Source organism: Mucor mucedo (genome assembly GCF_025094135.1).
Source record: "Mucor mucedo strain NRRL 3635 chromosome Unknown EV154scaffold_17, whole genome shotgun sequence".
Taxonomy (NCBI): Eukaryota; Fungi; Mucoromycota; class Mucoromycetes; order Mucorales; family Mucoraceae; genus Mucor; species Mucor mucedo.
Window position 1 is genome coordinate 177,295 of NW_026252301.1, and position 21,705 is coordinate 198,999.

At 38.0% G+C, this 21,705-nt stretch overlaps 11 protein-coding genes across 11 annotated transcripts; 7 read left to right on the forward strand and 4 right to left on the reverse strand.

Moving 5' to 3' along the window:
* Positions 1–527: 527 nt before the first annotated feature.
* EV154DRAFT_560360 (uncharacterized protein) lies at positions 528–1,576 on the reverse strand (the record flags this gene model as incomplete). Its single annotated transcript, XM_051605607.1, has 2 exons — positions 528–1,153; positions 1,207–1,576. 2 exons carry the CDS (start codon positions 1,574–1,576, stop codon positions 528–530), a joined length of 996 nt encoding a protein of 331 aa, XP_051460822.1.
* Positions 1,577–1,746: 170 nt separating this feature from the next.
* On the forward strand, positions 1,747–2,380 carry EV154DRAFT_415158 (uncharacterized protein; the record flags this gene model as incomplete). Its single annotated transcript, XM_051595644.1, has 2 exons — positions 1,747–2,036; positions 2,107–2,380. 2 exons carry the CDS (start codon positions 1,747–1,749, stop codon positions 2,378–2,380), a joined length of 564 nt encoding a protein of 187 aa, XP_051460823.1.
* A 1,429-nt stretch (positions 2,381–3,809) lies between these two features.
* On the reverse strand, positions 3,810–7,206 carry EV154DRAFT_89881 (uncharacterized protein). The gene is made up of 15 exons (XM_051607831.1): positions 7,019–7,206; positions 6,789–6,962; positions 6,595–6,727; positions 6,424–6,519; positions 6,271–6,358; positions 6,067–6,206; positions 5,857–6,000; positions 5,289–5,793; positions 4,784–5,232; positions 4,598–4,715; positions 4,497–4,534; positions 4,388–4,437; positions 4,219–4,330; positions 4,029–4,167; positions 3,810–3,965 (listed from the first exon to the last, which is right to left on the reverse strand). Exons 1-15 carry the CDS (start codon positions 7,156–7,158, stop codon positions 3,844–3,846), a joined length of 2,448 nt encoding a protein of 815 aa, XP_051460824.1. The 5' UTR covers positions 7,159–7,206; the 3' UTR covers positions 3,810–3,843.
* Positions 7,207–7,950: 744 nt separating this feature from the next.
* On the forward strand, positions 7,951–9,011 carry EV154DRAFT_498664 (uncharacterized protein). Its single transcript, XM_051600381.1, has one exon. It carries the CDS (start codon positions 7,963–7,965, stop codon positions 8,578–8,580), a length of 618 nt encoding a protein of 205 aa, XP_051460825.1. The 5' UTR covers positions 7,951–7,962; the 3' UTR covers positions 8,581–9,011.
* A 555-nt stretch (positions 9,012–9,566) lies between these two features.
* On the forward strand, positions 9,567–10,707 carry EV154DRAFT_498667 (uncharacterized protein; the record flags this gene model as incomplete). The annotated part of the gene is made up of 1 exon (XM_051600382.1): positions 9,567–10,707. A coding segment is annotated over exon 1 (648 nt), but the record flags the coding sequence as incomplete, so codon positions are not given.
* Positions 10,284–10,634, forward strand: EV154DRAFT_385875 (uncharacterized protein; the record flags this gene model as incomplete). Its single annotated transcript, XM_051595041.1, has 1 exon — positions 10,284–10,634. A coding segment is annotated over one exon (351 nt), but the record flags the coding sequence as incomplete, so codon positions are not given.
* Positions 10,708–10,758: 51 nt separating the features above from the next.
* Positions 10,759–12,093, reverse strand: EV154DRAFT_498668 (uncharacterized protein). The gene has a single exon (XM_051600383.1). The coding sequence runs from the start codon at positions 11,832–11,834 to the stop codon at positions 11,187–11,189; it is 648 nt and encodes a 215-aa protein (XP_051460828.1). The 5' UTR covers positions 11,835–12,093; the 3' UTR covers positions 10,759–11,186.
* A 491-nt stretch (positions 12,094–12,584) lies between these two features.
* Positions 12,585–14,331, forward strand: EV154DRAFT_498670 (Thiolase, N-terminal domain-containing protein). Its single transcript, XM_051600384.1, has 5 exons — positions 12,585–12,653; positions 12,709–12,752; positions 12,817–13,311; positions 13,377–13,960; positions 14,022–14,331. Exons 1-5 carry the CDS (start codon positions 12,616–12,618, stop codon positions 14,049–14,051), a joined length of 1,191 nt encoding a protein of 396 aa, XP_051460829.1. The 5' UTR covers positions 12,585–12,615; the 3' UTR covers positions 14,052–14,331.
* A 385-nt stretch (positions 14,332–14,716) lies between these two features.
* On the forward strand, positions 14,717–17,383 carry EV154DRAFT_498673 (P-loop containing nucleoside triphosphate hydrolase protein). Its single transcript, XM_051600385.1, has 10 exons — positions 14,717–14,884; positions 14,947–14,974; positions 15,043–15,273; positions 15,333–15,365; positions 15,426–15,636; positions 15,694–15,790; positions 15,852–16,167; positions 16,236–16,353; positions 16,421–17,069; positions 17,129–17,383. The coding sequence occupies exons 1-10, from the start codon at positions 14,740–14,742 to the stop codon at positions 17,305–17,307; spliced, it is 2,007 nt and encodes a 668-aa protein (XP_051460830.1). The 5' UTR covers positions 14,717–14,739; the 3' UTR covers positions 17,308–17,383.
* A 673-nt stretch (positions 17,384–18,056) lies between these two features.
* On the reverse strand, positions 18,057–20,236 carry EV154DRAFT_498675 (uncharacterized protein). Its single transcript, XM_051600386.1, has 8 exons — positions 20,156–20,236; positions 20,068–20,084; positions 19,847–20,008; positions 19,666–19,775; positions 19,443–19,585; positions 19,257–19,357; positions 18,912–19,201; positions 18,057–18,851 (listed from the first exon to the last, which is right to left on the reverse strand). The coding sequence occupies exons 1-8, from the start codon at positions 20,167–20,169 to the stop codon at positions 18,111–18,113; spliced, it is 1,578 nt and encodes a 525-aa protein (XP_051460831.1). The 5' UTR covers positions 20,170–20,236; the 3' UTR covers positions 18,057–18,110.
* Positions 20,237–20,437: 201 nt separating this feature from the next.
* Positions 20,438–21,379, forward strand: EV154DRAFT_498677 (uncharacterized protein). The gene has a single exon (XM_051600387.1). The coding sequence runs from the start codon at positions 20,482–20,484 to the stop codon at positions 21,136–21,138; it is 657 nt and encodes a 218-aa protein (XP_051460832.1). The 5' UTR covers positions 20,438–20,481; the 3' UTR covers positions 21,139–21,379.
* Positions 21,380–21,705: the final 326 nt, after the last annotated feature.

The following is a 21,705-nucleotide window of genomic DNA, read 5'->3' on the forward strand; positions in this document are numbered from 1 at the left end:
CATTACCTCCCTCATATCAACATATATAAATTAAATTAATAAAACAAAACCATTTTTTGTGCTTACAGCCGCTAGTTTAATAAATTATTTGAAACCGCGTTGTATCGTGGTGACTGATTTTATGGGACTATTTATTTGAATAAATTTTTTTTCTCCAAAGTTATAAAAACTGCATCCCCATGCACAAATTCTTTTTTCCCTACATTAGAGCTTAAAAGGTAAAGTAATCATTTTCAAAAAGTTTTTCTGTGGGATTTGTTTTTTTTTGGGGATGAGATTGAGAATATAGAGTCAAGCACTGAGACTTACCCTACGAAGGTATACACGATGTTAACCATATTCGCTGATAAAAAAAACAAATCTTTACAAAAACAAAAATACATATTTTTTACCATTTGTTCTAAATATTAATATTTTTATTTTTTCATTAGATTTCTTTTTGGTTTAACTAGTGTTTAAAAATACTTTTTTTTTGTAATAAATAATTTTTGTATCTTGTAAACTTTTTTTTCTTCTCCCATATTTTATTAATATGGGACGGTTGTTCCCAGGTTTTGCTTCTTGGCGAGTTCCACCATTAAGCCAGAAATTGCGCTGTCTTGGACACTAATACCGACGCTCTTGAAAAGGGAGATTTTTGTGACATCAGGTTTGACATTGTCTAAGAAAAGATTACCCATTTCAATCCAATCTTCAGACTTGGAAGATTTAACGAGTTCACCAGCTTCATGAGCACAAGCACCTACGGAATCAACTACAATAGTTTCTGCTCTCTTGACAGTCTCAGCATCAACTTCATGCATATCCATTCTGTAGGAACCAACACAGTTCAAATGGACACCGGACTTTAACCACTTTCCAAAGAGAACTGGCTCAGTGGCATTTGTGCAGGTACATACGATATCAGCATTTTGAACTTCATTCTCCAATTCCTCATTAGCAGATACAAAGGTACGAGTAGGATAGGCCTTTTGGAGCTCTTTAATGAGCTCGAGTCTACGCTTTTCACCTCTGTTCCAGATAGAGATTCTTTCTAAGCTAGGACGAACAGCAATCATCATATCAACATGAGAACGGCCTTGAGCACCTGCTCCAAAGACAACAAGGTTTTTGGATTCGGGATTAGCATAAAGACGTGTAGCCAAACCAGAACCTACAGTTTGATTTAGAAACGAAAAAAAGGAATACTTGATTTGTGATTTTTACCTGCGGCAGTACGAACGGCTGTCAAAGCGCCTGCGTTCATGACAGCTTGGACACAACCTGTGCTTTCATCCAAAACAAGAATAGTAGCGGGCAAACCGCTGAGACCTTCCTTTGTAGGGACACTAACGATCTTGATGGATGTAGTAGTATCTAAACGAGAAGGCATAAACAAGACTTTATGAGAGTCGGTAGAAATACCGATACGTTGAGGAGACTGTGCCTGCAAAGCCTTTTCTTCATCGTCATGACCTTGAGTGAACTTTACAAATGTCGTTTGCATCAAGTCAATAATTTCGTTTGCAACTCTGGGGTCACCTTGTGACAAGAGAGCATCGATATCAGTTTGGGATAAGATAAGAATATTAGACATGTTTTTGTTTATTGAAAAGAGTAAGAGAATCTGTTAGCTCGGTTTTCAAGTGCTAAATAGTTCCCACCATGCTGTAAGGAAAACAAGGGTATTTGATTGGCCAAAGCTTATAAATAAATAATCCCAAAAAAGTCAGTTCCATTTTTTCATTTTCTTTTATTCTTTCTATCATGTCTGCAACTTTAAATGATCAAGTGGTCCAACTCGTGTTTGGGCTGGCCAACATGAGCGTGGATATACCCTTTACAAGTGTTTCTTTACCTGTACTCGACGTGTTGTTTGCTGTATTGATCCATTACTCTTATCGATCTGCTTTAGGCGTCTCACACAGTCAAGTGGGCTGGTACCAAGGATTGTTGGCGACGTTAGTAATGGCTACTGGTGGTGGATGTACGGTTGCAGTATTGAGAGGTGAGCCTATTGGTATTCTTAAGAGTAACCAGTTTTGGGGTATTCACTGGTGAGTTAACGAAAAAAAAAGTGAGATAACAGGAGAGAAATGGGTTATTTATCATGCATCACGTTTTTAGTACCACCTATCTCGCCATGTTTTCCAACCCATACGTTTATCAGCTGGTTGATTTCTTATTTACGATACCCGTTGTTGAACATGTTTTTACTTTGTCCGATAGTGTTTTGCGTACTTTGGCCATGATCCAGGTTGGAATTGAAGGTGTCGATTCAAACCCAGCTCTCGGAGCAGATAAATTCGTAGCCAAAGTGTTGTGCGGCACTTTAGCTGGCTGTGGTGGCGGTTTATGGATCGGTAAGTTATTTTTATATTTTCGTGTAAAATATATATAAAAAAAAAACTTATTTCTTTCTTTCTATAGATGCTTTTCGCTTAAATCAATCCAACTGGTCATTCTCTACCCCAAGACTTTTACATGTTGCTAGTATTGATATGAAGATTTCCTTTGCTACTTCATTGTTTTATATTGGCGCCACAACTCCTGCGTTTGTTGAATATTTAAGTTTACCCCTTTTGAAGTCACAAGAGGCTGAAGCATGGAGTGTTGTTTTATTAACTTCAGGTTTAGTCTATGGCTCTTATAGCAGTAAGTGGGCAAAACAAGCAAAGGCAGTTCAGGATTTAAATGAAAAGACGGAAAAGTCAGAGTGAAAAATAAAAATAAATTTCCGAAGAAAGATATATTTTCAATTTTCTTTTCCTTTTCTTTCTCTCTTTACCCCTTTTCATATTTCATATATCAATATGGGAAGTAGTCTATCTAAAGTGAGTTGTGCCGATATTTCGATTCATCCTAAAAAAAGTCATAAATCCTTTCGTCGTCATGCGGTAAGAATAGACAAAACGAAAATTGGTGTGCCCACGGATTTTAGAGCAAGTATTATCACATTGGCTGGTTTGAAAGTGAACCTCGTATTAATACTCTTCTTTTTTCCTTTGTCTATTAGCATACATATCATGTCGGTAAGAAAAGCATTAAACAGCTTTAAATATTCCTCGTATTAACACTCCCATTTTCAGGAAACGGAAGCCCTGTCATGGACGAGGTAAGATTATAGATACAAAGACAAAAAAAAAAAGAAAAAAAAGAAAACTAACATCCATTGACTATAGTTTACAGAAAACTCTAGTATGAATAAGCCAGGAAGCATCGTGAGCGAAACTGATTTTATGGCAACCATGGCTCAAATCACAGATGCACTCCAAAAACTTCCTCTACATACCTCGTCAGCTTATTACAGTCCTAAAGTAACCACTTCACGGATCGGCAATAGTATGAGTGATCAACAAATTATACCCCGGCGTTCAATTTCTTTACTCAACAGCCAAGAAACAATTGAGGCCTCTGCATCCATGATTATCCAGCCATGCAAAGAAGATCACATCCAATTTAGCGAAAAGGAACGCAATGTACTGCAGATGACAAAGGCTACCTCGGTACAATTAATTGAAAATACTACAAAGCCACCATTGGTTACTCATCACAGTGATAATAATAATAGTCCGTCGTCATTGAAACAATACCAGCTGGAAACGACGACATCTGACACAACAGGAGGTTATTATGATTTTAGTTCTTGTCTTCAAAGTAGAATTGACGCTCAAATTGTTGAATTGGCAAGAGCCAGATCAAAGAACAACAAGTCGAATCGATCTCCAGTAAGTAAAATTTTGTTTATTGTTGTGATTTTATGCATTCTAAAAACCTTATCTAGAGGAATAATTTAGTGATGGATAAACCAACTGTGATGATATAAAGTGGTATAATAATAAATAAATAAATTCAAATATTCGATTATTTGGGCATGCGTGGGTTTTTGGTACATGTTGACACCAAATGAGATTTCCAGTCAGTTTCGTTAGCTTTGCTCATATCTTTTTGACAATATGGACAACGATACTGTTGTGGCGATGTAGCTAAAATTCCTTGTGTCAGTTACTTTTTCTTCTCTCATTTCCATCGTTACTCCCGAAACTAACCTGTACACGTCTTTTTTTGGGTATGTTGTAACCATTGTTCTACAGGAATCGATTCTCGGCAGTGAGTGCATGGCTTAACTAGATGCTTGCGTTCACAATCTTTTCTCAAATGATCTCTCATGGTAGATACTTCTACAACCTACTTGAATGTTTAATAATCTCGAGTTTTAAAAGAACTAGGTTGACTTACAATTTGACACATGGGACAGTTTGTCAGTACGGGACAGTCGTTATAGTAATGTGATATAAGAGTATCTTCGTTGAAATCAGCATCTTCTTCATCACAAAAGATGCACACGTTTCTATATAATTGATCAACATCGACAAACAAAGCCACGTTTTTTTTAAAAAAAACTTACGTTTTTTCTTCGTCCTCTTCCTCAATAATTTTTGGTGCCTTTGCAGCAGCCTAATACATAAACAATGTAAATATTTATTGTTGTGAATGCGTAATGGCACGTATATTACCTTTTTCGTTGAGCCCGTACTACTTGCAGGTTTTTTGTCTATGAGATATCTCGGATCATGTTAAAAAAGGAATTGCCGGACTGTGAGAAATGCGTACATACCGTTTTTCTTTGCAGACTTGGATGAAGTATTTGATTTCACAGCTAAAGCTCTCAATTCATTTACAGTGGTAGAAGTAGAGGACATGATTGTCTTTTTCTTTTCAGACTTCTTTAATTCCTACATTCGTACGTTAAAAAAGGTGTTAGAGCCACTTGTTTTACGCCCTCTCTTTCGTTCGTTATTACCTGGCTAAGTAGTTTTACTGTGTCATTTTCCAAAAAGGTGCAGATAGCCTTAAAGTCGGCGCCTTGCTGATGTTGTGCAACTACAACTAACAGATCCCAAGTAGACTTTCGAACATCTGCATGAGGGTGATTTTTCAAGTAGGAAGCAATAAATGTCATGACATCCTTTCGATGAAAGCTCGCATCGGTCTTCCAACGAGGGATAAGTGTCTTTTTAACAATAACCATAATCAAATCAATACGAGCCTTTGCATCCTTCATGTTTCGGATCATACGCTCCTTAAAGCAAAGAGGGGTTAAGGATGTGTATGTTTCAATGAGTTCCAGAATACTTTTGGTAGCCGTAATTTTGATTCCAGGATTATTATCACTCGTTCTAATGAGTACACGAGTGAAGAACTTTTCAATCCAATTAAGAATTTTGCTGTTACTATGTTCTAATAATTGGTCTAGAACAGAAAGTTAGCTCAAACAGAAAAATGATAGGATTCTTCTTTTCCCTTACCTTCTAGTTCTTTCCAGGTTTGAATAGCTTGGTTAAAGATGGATTCTCTTGAATCTGTTACCGCCTCACCAATCATTAGGAGTGATGCTTGGATAAACTCTAAATCTTGATCCTCCTTTTGCCCAATCAACAGGGATAATTCATTTAACCCGATTTGTCTACATTTAACCTTTACACTCATGATGCAGGCAACCAGATCTTGACCGAATTGCTCAATGGGTAACTCACAAGATTCAATATCATCATCTGATAAAGGCTCTGGAATTGTTTCAGGGTCCACTATTTGCTTCTCTACCACTACCTTTTTCTCAGTTTGTTGGATAGGAATGGTTGCAGACAACAAGGATGGACTTCCTTCATCATTCTTATTAATAGACAAGGCATCAAAACTAGTCCAGTTAGCAATAGCTTCATCTAATAATTGATCCGGATGAGCGGAAGAAGATTGATTTAGCTTTGATTCTGGGGAAGAAACATCAAGGGATTGTAAATCAGGGATAGCATTCTAATGCGTGGAGAGTTAGTTTCTCGTTTGATGCGCGTATTGTTCTATTTTTTTTTTTTTTACCTCCATCATGTCTTCCTCTTCACTGTTATAAATTGAGGAACTGTTCATGGTATCAAAGGGCAAAATATCGCCATCTCTCGTGATTTGGATCCCGGAATGTTTCAAGAGAGATTCAGCATTTTGTCTGACCTGAACCATATCTGCCTAAAAATAGAATTTACCCGTTCAGAGAGGCACTTATCATGACTAAATATGTGTAGTATTTTCTACCTTGATTTTATCCGCTTCGTCGTAATCTTTTGCACTCACGGCTTGATGTTTGTCATTCTCCAATTCGACCAAGAATTTATAAAGTCCCGTCAATCTATCACCCAATTCCTTGTAAATCTTTGCCTCTTTAAAGTCTTCATCTAATTCGGAATATAAGTCTAATTGCATACAAGGGCGTCTTCTGTATTGTTTTTCTCTGCTTACCTTGAGCAGATTCTTCTTCTGCATTTTGGATCACTTGAATCCAATGTTCTAAATTAAAATCGTGGTGTAGTGTCGATCTTTGTTGCACCTAATCATTAAAAGTCAGATTATGCCCCTCCCCAACAAATAAAGAAAAACGCGTGGGCCTCTTACCTCGTTTGTGATACTTTGGTGACGATATTGCTCAGCCGACGCAAGCTCATCCAAACAAACGGCATGACCAAGAATATTCAATGCTAATAGGCCAACCTGTCAAATTAATGTTAGTTATATGATGAAGATCCTTCTCTCCTTTCTATTTTATTTTTCCCCTTTGCTCTTTACCTGCTTGTGAATATTTAATTTGTTCTCATGACAACCTTTAATCACAAGTCTGATGTATTCACAATCCGCCTGGATTTTGATCGACTTGAGCTCCCGGTCTTGAAATCTATCGTTATTAGCAAGCCCCACAAATCTAACCTAGAAGCGTTAGAACTGTTGTATTCAGTAACGGTTTTTGTTTGTTCTTGGCGTACCCCAGTCTTGTAAACTGAACAGACATTGAATCATGTTCTTGCTCTTTTGTGATGCCAATATAAAGATCAATGCGAGAAGCAATCTTGTAATGATGTGATAGTATCTGAACTTTAGAGATACGACAAAGTCCTGATTTAAATCGTAAAATTAAATCCTGTGGATATTCTGGAAACCTAATTTTTTTTTTTTGTTGAGTTGAATTCAAATCAGGCCCGACTTTTAATAATACCTTTGTGTCTGCCAACCACGATGACTGACGTTTTGGAAAGGATCTGAGTTGTTTCCTGCATTAGACTCAAGGAGATGTTCAGGTTCATAATCCTGTTCACTTGATGAGCAATGAGCAATCTCAAAAGGAATAGATTCCATCGTTTTTTTTATATATATATATTAAAAGAAGGGAAAAAGGACGAAAAAAAAAAAAAAATAACAAGCAGGGGCAAAATTAACTTGATAAAAACCCAAACCTCGTGTAATTTAACCCAAATTTCTTTAGATACACGTTTTAATAAATAGCAGACTCGAACAATGATAATTTCCTTTCAGTTCATGTTATGAATATAAAAAACGCGTCGGAAGAACTTTTGCCGAAGTAAACCTGGATCTCAAATCTTTGTAGATTACATAAGATCTTTTTGGTACATATAGAAAAAATAACCGATTAATGAGCCGCGTCTAAGAGAATGATAATCCCGGAGCCAAGACAGACAAATGCATACATGTTAAGAGACAAAGAAAAAAACAAAGAAAAGCTCAGTCAACTGTTCTCACACGTGGCTGAGCCAGTTTTTGATCCGTACATTTGCATACATATCAAACAAGTATCTTTTTTTGCGCAAAGAGTAAGTGCATTATCAACTTTCAGATGCCAGAAGGAGAAAAAAAACATCATTCGGTTTCTAATCAAAATTAGTCATTTTAGATTGCGCATAAATCATAATTGATACGAGCAATTCCTCACTTTAGGTGATGTGTTGGGTTACATACATATAACCGACCCGTCTTGGTGATAAGCTCGTCAAACAGGGACAATGTGGCGGCGTAGTAAAAAAAAAAAAAAAAAAAAAAAGAGGCACCTTGAAATACCGGGCAATGAATCTCCCTTTCGTGTTATATAAAAGGGAAGCAAATTCTTTTTTTTTTATTTTATCCAAACATTTTTAAATAAACATCATGGTCGAATTACTTCAAAAGAAACCCTTTACCTTGAAGAGTCTTGTACGTAGTAACAAAAAGGAGCAGGTGTCACCTATTATCACGACATCTGTCGCAAGATACAATGATCCTTATATGCCACATATACCACAACATTCACATTCTACTCCTTGCTTGTCTCGTCCGGCTCGTCGCAGTGTTAATTTCTCCACACCCCAATTGGTTACACACCGTGAGCGCCAATCCGTTTCCTTGGAAGCTCAGCATATTCATCATCATCATTATTATTATCTCAGCCCTCCAACCTCTCCCACAACCGATTACCCACCTTTATCTCCTCCACCCCTTTCACCTACCACACCTGGTCATTCATGGAGAAACATCCGTCGTTCTCCTAACTGGCAGCCTGCTGCTTCCATCACAAGCTCGGAAGACGATGATGACAATGAGCCACTGGGTCTTCATGTCGTAAAACCGTTCTCCCTCCTAAGTGATACAAGCGAAGACGGTGATGATGAACTGATCCCAATCGCTCGTCTATCCATCTCTACCACTGTTCACTTATCGGCTGCCGAAAAATACAAGGCAAAAGTGAGGGCAAGGCTTCATATGGAAGATTCAGTTTCCATTCTCTAAATATATATCACCTGTACCTTACCTTACTTCACTTTTATACATATCATACTCATACCATCAATAAAATTTATAAATTGTCACTCTCACTCCCTTTTATCTCTGTTTATCATCACGTGAAATTGTTTGAGCGCCAACGCCAAAAAACAAACAAAAGTAAAGTCTACACACTTACGTCTACACCTATTCATTTTCATGTCTGAATTATATCTTTGGTTCATGTCCAAATGTAATGATAATTGGTTTGATTTCATAAAATGAACTTATCATTGCTGGTAGATAGTGTTGAATCATTGATAAATAATTTGCAAGTGTGAAGCATCATATGCATGTAAATTAATCGATGATCTCAACCTGACGTAAACCAAATCTTGTTTATCATTCCTAAATAAAACATTCACACACTTTTTTCTCTCTCTCTTCCTTTCTCTTACTACCTTTTTTTTTTGAAAGTCTTTCATAATAATAAAAAATACCGTGTCTTATGAAAAGGTTAGTTTATAATGGACTATATTTTAAAGAAAATTCTAAATCCTGACAATCATGGCAATAAAGTACAAAAAATATGGTTTTCTACTACATGAAAAGATGCGTTCTGGTTCTCGCAAATAATTAGCTTTAGGTGAACTATATCACCCGATTAAAGCTACACTCCCAAACAACCTGGCTCTTTGAAAAATGTATCGCAAAACATCATGGGTAATGTTATATCTTGTACCATTATTCGATGGGGACGGGCTTCTCAAGATTTGTTTCCAGATTTAAACTGGATTTAATGTAAGTCGCAAATATCATTCAAGTCAAATTTTTATTCAGTAAGATTAACAAAAACACGTTTCTATTATAGACATCACAAAAAATATGGTGTTTCTAACTTTCACGTGTCAAAGGTTTGGAAAAACACCTATCCTTATTTTTTTTCCTTCCTTTACCTTGTTGTGCGCATTGCAAGACGTCTGTCGGCTTTACGGATTTAAATACAATTTGAAAAATTACAACAAACTCGTTTGATTCCAATGTTAATTGTACGCGGTGACCCTACTTGTCCCATGACAATCTCACGCTTGAGGTATGAAAAGGAACCATGGTGGTTTTTTCTTCTTGTTGGACACAGTGGTATAGTACCATCAACGCCGCCACCAACGCCAACAGTTTCAGCACTACCAGCATCACTACCAACGCCAACAGCGCCACCACCACCACCACCACTACCACCACAAGAAAATGAAGGCAGTGATTTAAGCAGAAAAAGCAGCTCTTTGTCATCTGTTATCTTACTTGGTTCGGTTGCCCCTTCCCACAGGGCTATATTAGACTTTTTGAAGGAAATAATGCCCTTGGATCCCATCCAAGACATTACGACAGAAACCTTCCTTACCGAAGAAGCAATATCTACTCTTGTCGTGACCTATCTCCCAGATGGCGCAGTCAAGAAAAGTCAACTTGCTGAGTGGATGGCGAAAGATGGTGCGTGGGGTGTGACGAAGAAGAGGGGCACATCGGATGGAAGAATACAAGGCCGTCAGTACAATCTGGTGAAGGAGTCCTTTCGTGACTACAGATGGGAAGACTTTTCAAACGTTCACCAATTCCGTAGGCATGTAAAGGTCACAAAGGATACCATTATGACAATCGGCTACATCAGGCGAAGCAACACCACGGACTGTCTCGGTTCAAAATTAAAATCTTTGCAACTACAGTCCGTGAAACTCATGAAGAAATTGCTTTGTGAGAAAGTCTTTGGGTCTCTAAACACTTCGTCAAGTTCTGACATCATTTCAAGGGACTACAATGATGACAAGAAATGGCTTGACGAAGTTACAAACTGCATAGGAAACACCCAAGACATGATCGACGAATTGAACATCTGTTCAAGGAAGATTCGTTTGGTCACAATCGACTTTGCTGGCCTTTGTACTAATCCTGATTTTTTGCGTCGTTTTTTCAAGGCTAACAAGATTGTTGTGGAATTAGTCGTAGATTTAGGTCATAAAGTTGATATGATCAATCATCGACAGTTATTCAAAGAGGTTGATACCGTATCAGTGTTCAATTGCTGTAAATCGTGCACAACAAGATCACTGTAAGAAAAAAATAAAAAAAATAACGCAATCCGTGGCGCTACACCAGGTAGGGAAATAATGGGTTTGGTAAAATAAATCATGCTGATAAAACCTATAGGAAACATCACTGATAAGTGTATTTATACTAAAGAACTGAATACACTCCTGCGGCCGCCTACCTTTTCGATGTCGAAATTAAGATGCAGTATCTTGACGAATGGACAGCTTGAGACGGTACCTGGGGATGTTACCTCCTGTAAACAAGTGGGTCAAGATTTACGACAATCTCGTTGGCATTGAGACAAAATTACGCAAAAAATCGGTGTTTGTGCAAAAGCCCGCAAAGTCAATCGTGACCAGACGAATCTTCTTTGAACAGGTGTTTAGTTCGTCTATCATGTCTTGTGTGTTTCCTACGCAGTATTTTACTTCGTCAAGCCATTTCTTGTCATCATTGTGGTCCCTTGAAATGATGTCGGAACTTGACGAAGTGTTTATGGACCCAAAGACTTTCTCACAAAGCAATTTCTTGATGAGTTTCACGGACTATAGTTGCAAAGATTTTAATTTTGAACCGAGACGGTCCATGGTTTTGCTTCGCCTGACGTAGCCAATTGTCATCATGGTATCCTTTGTGAACTTAACATGCCTACGGAATCGGTGGACGTTCGTCAAGTCTTCCCATCTGTAGTCACGAAATGACTCCTTCACCAGATTGTACTGACGGCCTTGTATTTTTCCATCCGATGTGCCCCTCTTCTTCGTCACACCCCACGCACCATCTTTTGCCATCCACTCAGCAAGTTGACTTTTCTTGACTGCGCCATCTGGGAGATAGGTCACGACAAGAGTAGATATTGCTTCTTCGGTAAGGAAGGTTTCTGTCGTAATGTCTTGGATGGGATCCAAGGGCATTATTTCCTTCAAAAAGTCCAATATAGCCCTGTGGGAAGGGGCAACCGAACCAAGTAAGATAACAGATGACAAAGAGCTGCTTTTTCTGCTTAAATCACTGCCTTCATTTTCTTGTGGTGGTAGTGGTGGTGGTGGTGGCGCTGTTGGCGTTGGTAGTGATGCTGGTAGTGCTGAAACTGTTGGCGTTGGTGGCGGCGTTGATGGTACTATACCACTGTGTCCAACAAGAAGAACAAACCACCATGGTTCCATTTCATACCTCAAGCGTGGGATCGTCATGGGACAAGTAGGGTCACCGCGTACTATTAAAATTGGAACCAGATTAGCTTGTTGTAATTTGCTTCGTCTTACGTCCGGTGTTCATGAATGTCTCACTTGTCAACTTCACGTGTCTATGGAGCTGATGGACGTTATAAAGATCTTCGCATCTATTGTCACGAAAGGACTCCTTCACAAGATTGTAAAGCCGGTCATGGATTCCCAATATCTATCTTTATTTTATATATTATTTAATAAATTATATTATATTATTCTTAAATTTACTCTAGAAAATACAATTCAATGATATAACTGCTCGTCTTCAAAAAATTACCGGAACCTCAAGCGACAATACACCCGTTTCAATAATTGTCATTTCTACTTCTAACCAATCCTAAATATGTGTATAAATGGCCCATTTTTTTTTTTTTTTTTTTTTGTAAAAATAAAGACTTGTCAGTTTGTTAATTTGACTTATAATTTTATCTCGATTTCTATAAGAATAATATGGCTGCCACCATATATTAAAAAATAGCAATGGTGTATCCGTGTTTAACTGCCGGCCACCTTGCTCTAGTAAAAAAAAAAAAAAAAAATGCTAATGCGTAATTCTTTTATCCGTGTTTACTACCCCACAAACAGTGACAAGTGTACGTAGTCGACAAGTTAGTTTTAGCATGACAAGGATTCACATGAAAAATTCACACAGTTGCCCTTATTTTTTAAATAACCGCCCATTTATTACAAAACCCACCCTCTTTTATTTCTTTCAATTCCTTTTCTTTACATATACTCTTCAAAAATGGCCTTACGTCAAGTATTCATTGTATCAGCAAAGAGGTAATATTCAACCCATATCTTTTAGACAATTGAAATTAAAGCTTGTGTCATGTAGAACTCCTTTCGGTGCTTTTGGTGGAAAGTTCAAGAACTTTACCGGTAAGCCCAAAAAAAGAAAACACACAGGCACGCACATACTAAAATAACTTTTATAAAAAACCAGCTGCCGAGTTGGGTGGTTTAGCTTCCAAAGCAGCTCTTGCCGAACTTCCCAAGGACTTACCTATTGATTCCGTCATCTATGGTAATGTTCTCCAAACTGACATTGCTGGTGCCTATGTTTCACGTCACGTCGGTCACAGAGCTGGTTTACCCGTCACTGTACCTGCTTTGACCGTTAACCGTCTTTGCGGTTCTGGTCTTCAAAGTGTTGTGAACGCAGCACAAGAAATCCTCTTGGGTGAAAGTGAGATTGTTTTGGCCGGTGGTACCGAAAGTATGTCCATGGCTCCTTTTACTTTATCAGGTACTTCTCGTTGGGGACTCAAGTTGGGTCAAGATCCCAAGCTTCAAGATAGTCTTTGGTCTGCCTTGACCGATCAATATCCTACTCCTACTCCTATGGGTATCACAGCTGAAAACTTGGCTGAAAAGTACAATATCTCCAAGCAAGAATGTGACGAATATGCTGTTTTATCTCAAAACAGATACGAAAACTGTAAGTTTAACCAACGTAAGCTCCTAGACATCTTTTCTTATTTACACATTTATATATATATATAGCTGCAAAGGCTGGTATTTTCAAGGACGAGATTGCTCCCGTTGAAATCAAGGGACGTAAAGGACCTGAGCTTGTTTCTGAGGATGAACATCCTCGCGCAGGATTACAAATCGATAACTTGACCAAATTGAAGCCTGTCTTCAAGAAGGATGGTGTTGTCTCTGCTGCCAATGCATCTGGTATCAATGATGGTGCTGCTACTCTTATTGTCGCTAGTGAAGATGCTGTTAACAAGTACGGTTTAACCCCTCTTGCTCGTATCGTTAGCTGGCAAGCATCTGCTGTCGAACCCACCTTGATGGGTCTTGGTCCCGTTCCCTCCATTACAGGTGCCTTAAAGCGTGCCAATTTGGAATTAAAGCAAATGGGATTGGTTGAGGTAAACGAGGCTTTCGCCGCTCAATATTTGGCCTGTGAAAAGGAACTTGGTTTAGAAAGAGAAATTACCAATGTGAATGGTGGTGCCATTGCCGTCGGTCATCCCCTCGGTGCCTCTGGTGCTCGTATCTTGACTCATTTGTCTCATGCTCTTAAGCGTGGTAGTGAAAGATATGCTGTTGGTTCCGCATGTATCGGTGGTGGACAGGTAATTTTTTTTTGTATATTAGCCGGGAGATCGTGCATTATATTAATCATTTATTATTTAGGGTGTCGCCGTCATTTTGGAAAGAGTTTAAAGGGTGGAATTATAAAAATAAAAATATTAAAGGCGTTGTCAAGTATGAATTATTAGGTCATATTTTTCGCAAGTCTGTCTAATTTACGACGATGGTATGTCTACATGAGTGTGTAAAGTTTGTATCATGTATTGAACCAACTCATAAAGGAACATTCCAGATCATTGTTATTTGAGTTGCGGCGAATATTATCTGTAATTATATGGTTTTATTGACACAATACTTATTTTTGATATAAGGGATATAAGGGGCAATGGTTTTAATAAAATGTAAAAGACAACTTTAAATATCGGCATTAACCAAAAATAGAAAATAGAAATAGAACGAGGTGGCGAATAAATGTATTTTTTAGTTTAAGCTGCGGCACGAATCTTTACTAAGCTAAGCTGGCAGCTCCATGAAGTCCCCAAAAAATCTTGGAAATAAAAGAGACGAATCAGCATACAGCCATTATCGTAGTTTACTTTTGCAGCTTGATAAGTCTACTTTGCTAAATTTATTATATATTCTATTTTAAATTCCATCGTAGCAGGCATAGCTTCGACCTTTTCCAGACTGGTTCCAAGCTGATACATTTATCCAGACTATTCATGATGCTAAGAAAACTTAAAACCGGAGTTTTCCCCATTATTTTAATGCGTGACACATACACGAAAAAAAAGGGCCCTTCATTTTTGCTTTTTACACAATGGAGAAGTTTATTGCTCATCAAATAGAATTGGTCGAGACAGAGAGAAAGATTGATGTAGAAGATACCTTAAAATTACTATCTGCTTATGCTCCCATTCAACTTCAACGTCGTGGTGTAGCTCTGGTTGGTTTGAAAGTGACAGGTAAGCCCCCCCCCCTTCTCCCCACCCTCCTCTCCAAAGTATATTCACGTTTGTTTTGGTAGGCATGAGAACTGGATTAGGTGGAAAAAGGTATAACAGCCCAAATGGGTTTCAAAAAGTAAATAAGCCCTCTCATTTCCCTTTCGCAATGCTTTTAGCTTGATCGATCTCGAATTGGCTAATCCAAATATTTTACCACCTATTTTTCCCGCTCACAAAATTACGACGGGTGACATTGTGGGCTTGGACGAATACAAGAAAGATAAACCATCAAAACAAGCAGCTCGTTGGTCCGGTGTTGTACTTCGAGTCAGCGATGCAAGAATCACGGTTGCATTACAAGAGATGGAGGAGGAGTTACCCACAGAGATTCAGGAACGCTGTCAAATGTAAGCGAGGCAACCATGCTTATCGCCCCACAATAACCTCAACCTCTTTTTCTTTTTAGAGTGAAACTTGCCAACAGTGTTACATATGAGAGGTAAAACATACTTTTGCTTTTTTTAAAAAGAGTACTTGTTTACTGATAAGAAACGAATAGAATGCTTAAAGGATTAGAAAGACTTCAAAAAAAGAGTCAAGAAGGTGGGTCTAATTTGACAAATGTCTTGTTGGGTCAATCCGACTTATCTACACCTCAATTGATGGACGATATACAGTTTTTTGATGAGACATTGAATGATTCACAAAAGGAAGCAGTGCGTTTTGCTCTAGGCTCACCCGAAATTTCATTGATCCATGGTCCACCAGGTGTAAGCACTCATCGTCTTAAAATTTTCTTTTTTGTCTAATCCGATATTTTATGATAGACTGGTAAAACGTATACATTAGTAGAGATCATCAGACAATTATCCGTGAATCAAAACAAACGAGTTCTTGTATGCGGTCCATCCAATATCTCTGTTGGTAAGATCACAACCCTTCACCTCTTGTCCAATAGTACACTAACATTGTATTTTTGAAATAGATAATTTAGTTGAGAGACTTGCTCAACACCGACTCAATATTGTCCGTATTGGTCACCCTGCTCGTGTCTTACCTTCGGTTGTGGATCATACACTGGATGTCATTACACGTACCTGTGACTCGGGCCAAATTGTATCTGATGTGCGAAAGGAAATGGATGAAACTCTGTTAAAGATTCGAAAATCTAAGAATCGGTCTGAAAGAAGATCCATGTATGGTCTAGTCAAAGATCTTCGAAAAGATTATAGAGTGAGAGAAAGAAAGGTAGTGGATGAAGTGTTGACAAGTGCTCAAGTTACCATCTCTACTTTAAACGGGTAAGTTTACTCATATGAATAGCAAACGGAATAATTTTTTTTTAATTTTGGCTTGTTTATCTGTTTAGTTCAGGAAGCAGAAATATGTGGAACCGTGAATTTGATGTGGTTATTATTGATGAAGCCACACAGGCATTGGAAGCTGAATGCTGGATCGCTTTGCTTAAAGCAAAAAAAGCTATTTTGGTAAAGATACTTATTTTTGCTGGGAAAAAATCAGAAGGGATGCATATGCTAAAGGCTATAAATTTAGGCAGGAGATCATTTACAGTTACCACCCACGATTAAAACGCCTATTAAACCGAGCAGCAAGCCTAAAAAGAAGGGCGGCATGTCTACCGACTCTGACCTTTCCACCACTTTATTCGATCGATTGTTGAGCATGTATGGCGACCGAGTGAAGCGCATGTTGATGGTTCAATACCGTATGCATCAAAAGATTATGGAGTTTAGCTCCAAGGAGCTGTACGATAATAAACTGGTAGCCGATAAAAGTGTAGCAGAACATGTATTAGCTGATCTTCCCGGTGTCACCAGTTCAGAGAATACTGATGTTCCACTGGTTATGATGGATACCAGTGACACAGGTCTGGCACACGAAATGATGGATGATGCACAAGAAGAGCAAAGTAAGGCAAATGAACTTGAGGTAGAATTAACCGTGTATCACATCAAAGCTTTATTGGAGGATGGCTTAGAACAGGATCAAATTGGGGTTATCACTCCGTATGCAGCACAAGTGTCGAAATTAAAAAGGGATATTCGTGAACACTGGCCCAATATTGAAGTGGGTACCGTCGATGGGTTTCAGGGACGTGAGAAGGAAGCTATCTTGTTATCGCTTGTGCGATCCAATGACTCTGGTGAGGTTGGATTTCTTGCAGAGAAGCGAAGACTCAACGGTTAGAAGTGTTTATATTTTTTTTTAAAATATTTTCATAATACTCATCTATAATTATAGTGGCAATGACAAGAGCCAAACGACATTTATGTGTAATTTGTGACTCGGAGACTTTATTAGGGACAAAAGGAGGATCCAAACCTACCCCACGTTTTGATGGAGGTTTCTTGAAACGATGGATGGAGTATCTAAGTGACGAATCTGATTTAAGATTTAGTGAGTTTGTAACTTCAGTTTAATAGATAAATAAAAAAAAAAGATAGCTGGGGAAACACCAAGATTGAATCACCTGTTTGTGTGTGTGTTATGTGTTCATGAGAAAATAGTGTGGGTTTGGGATCATCTCTAATTTGAATTGCCAATTCAAGATGAAATCGATCGGCGGGAATTCGAATTCGCGCTCTCTTCTATCTTTTTGGCCGTTTCCCAGTTCTCGGACTCTGTATGTATATTTGTATATTTAGATGAATTTTTTTTTTTTTGTAACTATGATAAACCTGGAAATGCATGATAGAAAGGAAACATATCACTCCGATCATTACTGGTACAATGTATTTTTTTGACACGTCTTACCTTTACCGTATATTACTTTTTTTATTTTATTTCGGGAGCACAAAAGTAGTACTATTCAAGTAATTAATATCATAGGGCTCATTAGTTGAAATCAGCAGATCCCTAACAAAAACAAAAAGGGACCCAGATTTATTAAATGTAGAATGACAGCATTACCCCGAGAATTGCTTCTTGAAATTGTTACTCTGTTCAGTTAAGTATAAATCTCTGCATGCGCGCTGAATCACGACCGTTCGTAATGTAAACACCGCCGCTTTCTTTTTCCAAAAAGGAAACTTTTATAGCCTAACTGACCTTCCCATCTTTTTTTTTTTGCATATCCATTTGTCATGCCTTCAAAGAATGTTTTCTTTGCGTTCGAATCAATGTGTGACAAAGTAGGTGACACAACAACAACAACATCAATAACAAAAAATGCAATTTTCATATCATTATTTATTATTTATTATATTTTATATGTATATATATATTAAGTATTTCTTCTATCAGGGGATTGCCATAACCAATCACGAACGATTTGATCACCACCAGGTTGAGAAACAGTGATTGGTTGTGTAGGCTCATCTCTACGCTCCCACGAAGGTCGTCGAATCCTTGAAGGTGCAGTCGTCTGTGTATGTTCTGTGTAGGTGTCCATATATTCGTCCTCCTCCATAAATCGTCGTTGCGGAGGAGACATGGTATTGTTTCGACTATCAATACTACTATTCATGCCTCGCATTGGGATATCATGGCGACCCATACTACCGGGACTGCTCGGTTCGTTGTAACGTTGTGAGGAACTGGATTTTTTACCTTCCATCATGGAGAACATGACAGGTTGGCTGCTGTAAGGATCTTCAACAGCCATGTTACGTAATTGGGGAGACTCAATCGGCGAAAAGGGTCTACCGGCAGGTGATGTTAAGGGCACGGTGTCATGAGTCAATGATTGAGGATAATCAACTGTAATAGGAGACATGGGTCGCATAAATCCACCGTTGGCGTTCTTGGTGGTTGATATGCCACCACCGAATTTATTGGTGGTTTCGCTTAAGCCTCGTACACTTTCATTAATGACGTAGTTGTGTGATCTATCTGTGGGCAAGACTCGTGTTGCGGGTGTGTTATTAGAGAAGGCATAATTATTGGTGTTGGTCGATTCGTTATTTGTGCTTGTTGTTTCGCTAGCACTACGGGTATATTGAGGTCGGGGATGGAAAATGGAAATCTAAATAAGGTTTTTTTTTAGAAGAACTCAAAAAATAAAAATAAAGTTCATTGTATGTACCAAGAGTAACCAAAGTAGGATAACACAAATATTGGCATTAGCAATAATTGTGTCTGTAGCAAACTTGTTTTGATTAATTATTTTGGTTGTGGTTAAACCATCAGCACAAAGAATGATGAATGATGCGGCGTAAAAGAACAAGACGAGAGAGACAAGAGCGTTCATGTCCTTGAAATAGGCCAGTCTTGTGACGATGGTCTTGTTACTAGCACCATTGTTTCGTTGGGATAGAGCAATAATCCTCTTGAATCTAAAGTGTGACCTAATGCCCAGTAATGATGTACACAAGGCTAGAAAGTTTTTTAATTTATCACATGTGTTTTATTAGGCGTAACCAGTATTTACCTTCAATACCGTATGCAAGTTGAGGAATCACCTCTCGTTTGCTTAGATCATTTCTGTACACCCATTGAAGGACAGGAAACATAGCCATACTACCAAGGGCCCTATTAAATTATAAAAAAGAAAATCCCGTTCACTGTCTGACTGTAACATGTACCACACAATTTTTTTTTTTTTTTGGTTTCTTACCAGAAGATATAAAATTTGAATTCAAATGAACTCATAAAACTCTTTCGAGCAACCGAATTGGAGAGATAATTCCAGAACGATTGCATTAAAAAGAAGACACCGACTTGTAATGAAAAAGTAACACATTCGACATAGTCCATGACCTGGTATATTAAGGAAAAGGTTAAAGATTTGGTGTGACCCCAACAAAAAGTGGTACAAAGGTACCCAATCAAATATTTACCACCATATTGCTTTGGTTAGTGGAAGACCACATTGCAAAGGGTTTTCCAATGATCTTTCCTTCGTAGACTGTAAAGCCTTCTTCGTACTTGACGTATGTGGACATGACATCTAGCGTAAAGAGGTATGTCTTAGTAACAAAAAAAAAAAGATATGAAGTTTGTGAGTGACATTTAGTTTACCCCACATCGCTTGCATGACCATCGCTAGTATTAGCAGTATTGTAATGATGGACTTTAATTCGCCCGAAATAATGGAACTGGGCCTTAAGCATTTGAATCTATCGCCCTTGTAGACTGAATAGACGAAATAGACAGTCATGTAAAGCCATACAGTACATCGCTCTAAAGATATTTGCAATGTTATTATTTTACATTGGAATAGAGGCTGTTTCTTAGGTTACCTAGATAGGAAAAATCACTGTATGAAAAATGAAAGGGAATAGAAGAATTAATCATTTGTGAAAGGGTCAATCAAAATAGTTGTTATACCTGAGATGTGTCATTTCTCCAAGTCGATGTGAGAAATAGAAATATGTGGTATAGAAAAAGAGAAAAAAGGAAAATAAAGAATACAAAATCCAAATTCAGTTTATATTTTTGGTTGATGCTGTACGACTGTTACTGTGATCAATTCACCCCCCAAATGACCGCTTGCACCCCCCATTAGAACTTTTTACTGTAAAAGCGAGACCCATTACCATAATTAGAGCTTTCAATTATACGGGGTTTAAATGTTATTTTAAAATCAAAAAGGTTCATTGCCTTGTTTCTTTTTATTTCTTTCACTCTCTTCTTTTTTTAAACAGACAAATAAAATGAAACTCAGTTTAGTCTTCACCTCACTTTCAGCCCTGTTTTATATTGCTTCAGCAGCCAGCAGCAGTAGCTTAGAAAAGGGTGGATTTTCCCTTGTGAAAAGAGATCATGGACTTCCCTATGCTACTTTACCCTCAGATACATGTGCTACACCTGCCGCTTGTTCGAATATTGCAACACCCGTAACATGTCGTTGTAGCGATATCTTGACGACTTGTCAAAACGCCGGTGGACAATTTTGTTGGGGAAGTAAAACATTAAACTCGACTAGCTGCCCTACGATGCCTGATTCATGTGCATCCTCTTCTTTCGGCACAAGAACCGCTTCTTGTCTTTGCAACACCCAAAATATTCTCTGTGTTGATAATGCCAACAACTATTGCTATGGTAGTGTTTCTGGATCTACTGTAAATGTTGCAGCTATCCCTAACGCTGCTCCCGCCTCTTCTTCTGCCGTTTCTTCTTCTGCCGCTGCTTCTTCTGCCGCTGCTTCTGCCGCTGCCTCTGCTTCTGGTGCCCCTACCATGTCCGTTGCTGGTGCTCCTTCTAATGTAGCTGCTGCTTCTCCTACTGCCACTTCCGGATCTATTCAGCTTACAAACAAATCCATCTTCACTGTAGCTTGTGCCTTGCTTGCTTATATTGCTATCCATTAAAAAAACAGGATATTTATTCCATGATTAAAACTTTTTTTTTTTTTTTTAATCTATTGAAATTTCCCCCCTACTTTTATTTTTATCCTTTTTTTTATATATATATACATTTAGAATCAAACATGAATAAGGATAAAACTACATAATCTTGGATATAAAAGATATAAAAAAAAAAATCGTCATTACACATTACACACAAATTATATTATTCATTTTACAAATAAAATTATCATTTAAGCTATAATTAAAAAAGTAATCTTGGCACATTTTTCTATAGATTCTGTTTTATTCCAGACTTGTTTTAATTTCGTTGTTCCTTCAACTTTTTTTTTTCAGAAAATCTAATTATAAGTCTTGTACAACCTCATCTAAATAAATTTCATTTATCTTATGAACCTGTCAGTCTTCTATTGCAAACCAACCAGATTAAGAGAGACTCTCACTTTATCTCTCTCTCGTTTTTTTTGTTACTCTCCCTGGTTACTATTTGCATTTAATTTAGGGAGGTCAACCCCATGTCCACCCCAACCCACCCGGCCCTTGCCAATCTTTCTCTTTCCCTTTAGCAGT

Coding starts and splice junctions, on each gene's coding strand:
- EV154DRAFT_89881 (XM_051607831.1), bottom strand. CDS start 7,158: ATGGAATCTATTCCTTTTGAGATTGCTCATTGCTCATCAAGTGAACAG. Junction 6,728..6,788: donor GTTCAGTTTACAAGACTGGG/GTACGCCAAGAA, acceptor CTTCTAGGTTAG/ATTTGTGGGGCTTGCTAATA. Junction 6,001..6,066: donor ACGAAGCGGATAAAATCAAG/GTAGAAAATACT, acceptor TTCTATTTTTAG/GCAGATATGGTTCAGGTCAG.
- EV154DRAFT_498664 (XM_051600381.1), top strand. CDS start 7,963: ATGGTCGAATTACTTCAAAAGAAACCCTTTACCTTGAAGAGTCTTGTA.
- EV154DRAFT_498668 (XM_051600383.1), bottom strand. CDS start 11,834: ATGACGATCCCACGCTTGAGGTATGAAATGGAACCATGGTGGTTTGTT.
- EV154DRAFT_498670 (XM_051600384.1), top strand. CDS start 12,616: ATGGCCTTACGTCAAGTATTCATTGTATCAGCAAAGAG. Junction 13,312..13,376: donor TCAAAACAGATACGAAAACT/GTAAGTTTAACC, acceptor ATATATATATAG/CTGCAAAGGCTGGTATTTTC. Junction 13,961..14,021: donor CATGTATCGGTGGTGGACAG/GTAATTTTTTTT, acceptor TTTATTATTTAG/GGTGTCGCCGTCATTTTGGA.
- EV154DRAFT_498673 (XM_051600385.1), top strand. CDS start 14,740: ATGGAGAAGTTTATTGCTCATCAAATAGAATTGGTCGAGACAGAGAGA. Junction 15,791..15,851: donor TCCATCCAATATCTCTGTTG/GTAAGATCACAA, acceptor TTTTTGAAATAG/ATAATTTAGTTGAGAGACTT. Junction 16,168..16,235: donor ACCATCTCTACTTTAAACGG/GTAAGTTTACTC, acceptor TTATCTGTTTAG/TTCAGGAAGCAGAAATATGT.
- EV154DRAFT_498675 (XM_051600386.1), bottom strand. Junction 19,586..19,665: donor CTAACCAAAGCAATATGGTG/GTAAATATTTGA, acceptor TTAATATACCAG/GTCATGGACTATGTCGAATG. Junction 19,358..19,442: donor TTCAAATTTTATATCTTCTG/GTAAGAAACCAA, acceptor ATAATTTAATAG/GGCCCTTGGTAGTATGGCTA.
- EV154DRAFT_498677 (XM_051600387.1), top strand. CDS start 20,482: ATGAAACTCAGTTTAGTCTTCACCTCACTTTCAGCCCTGTTTTATATT.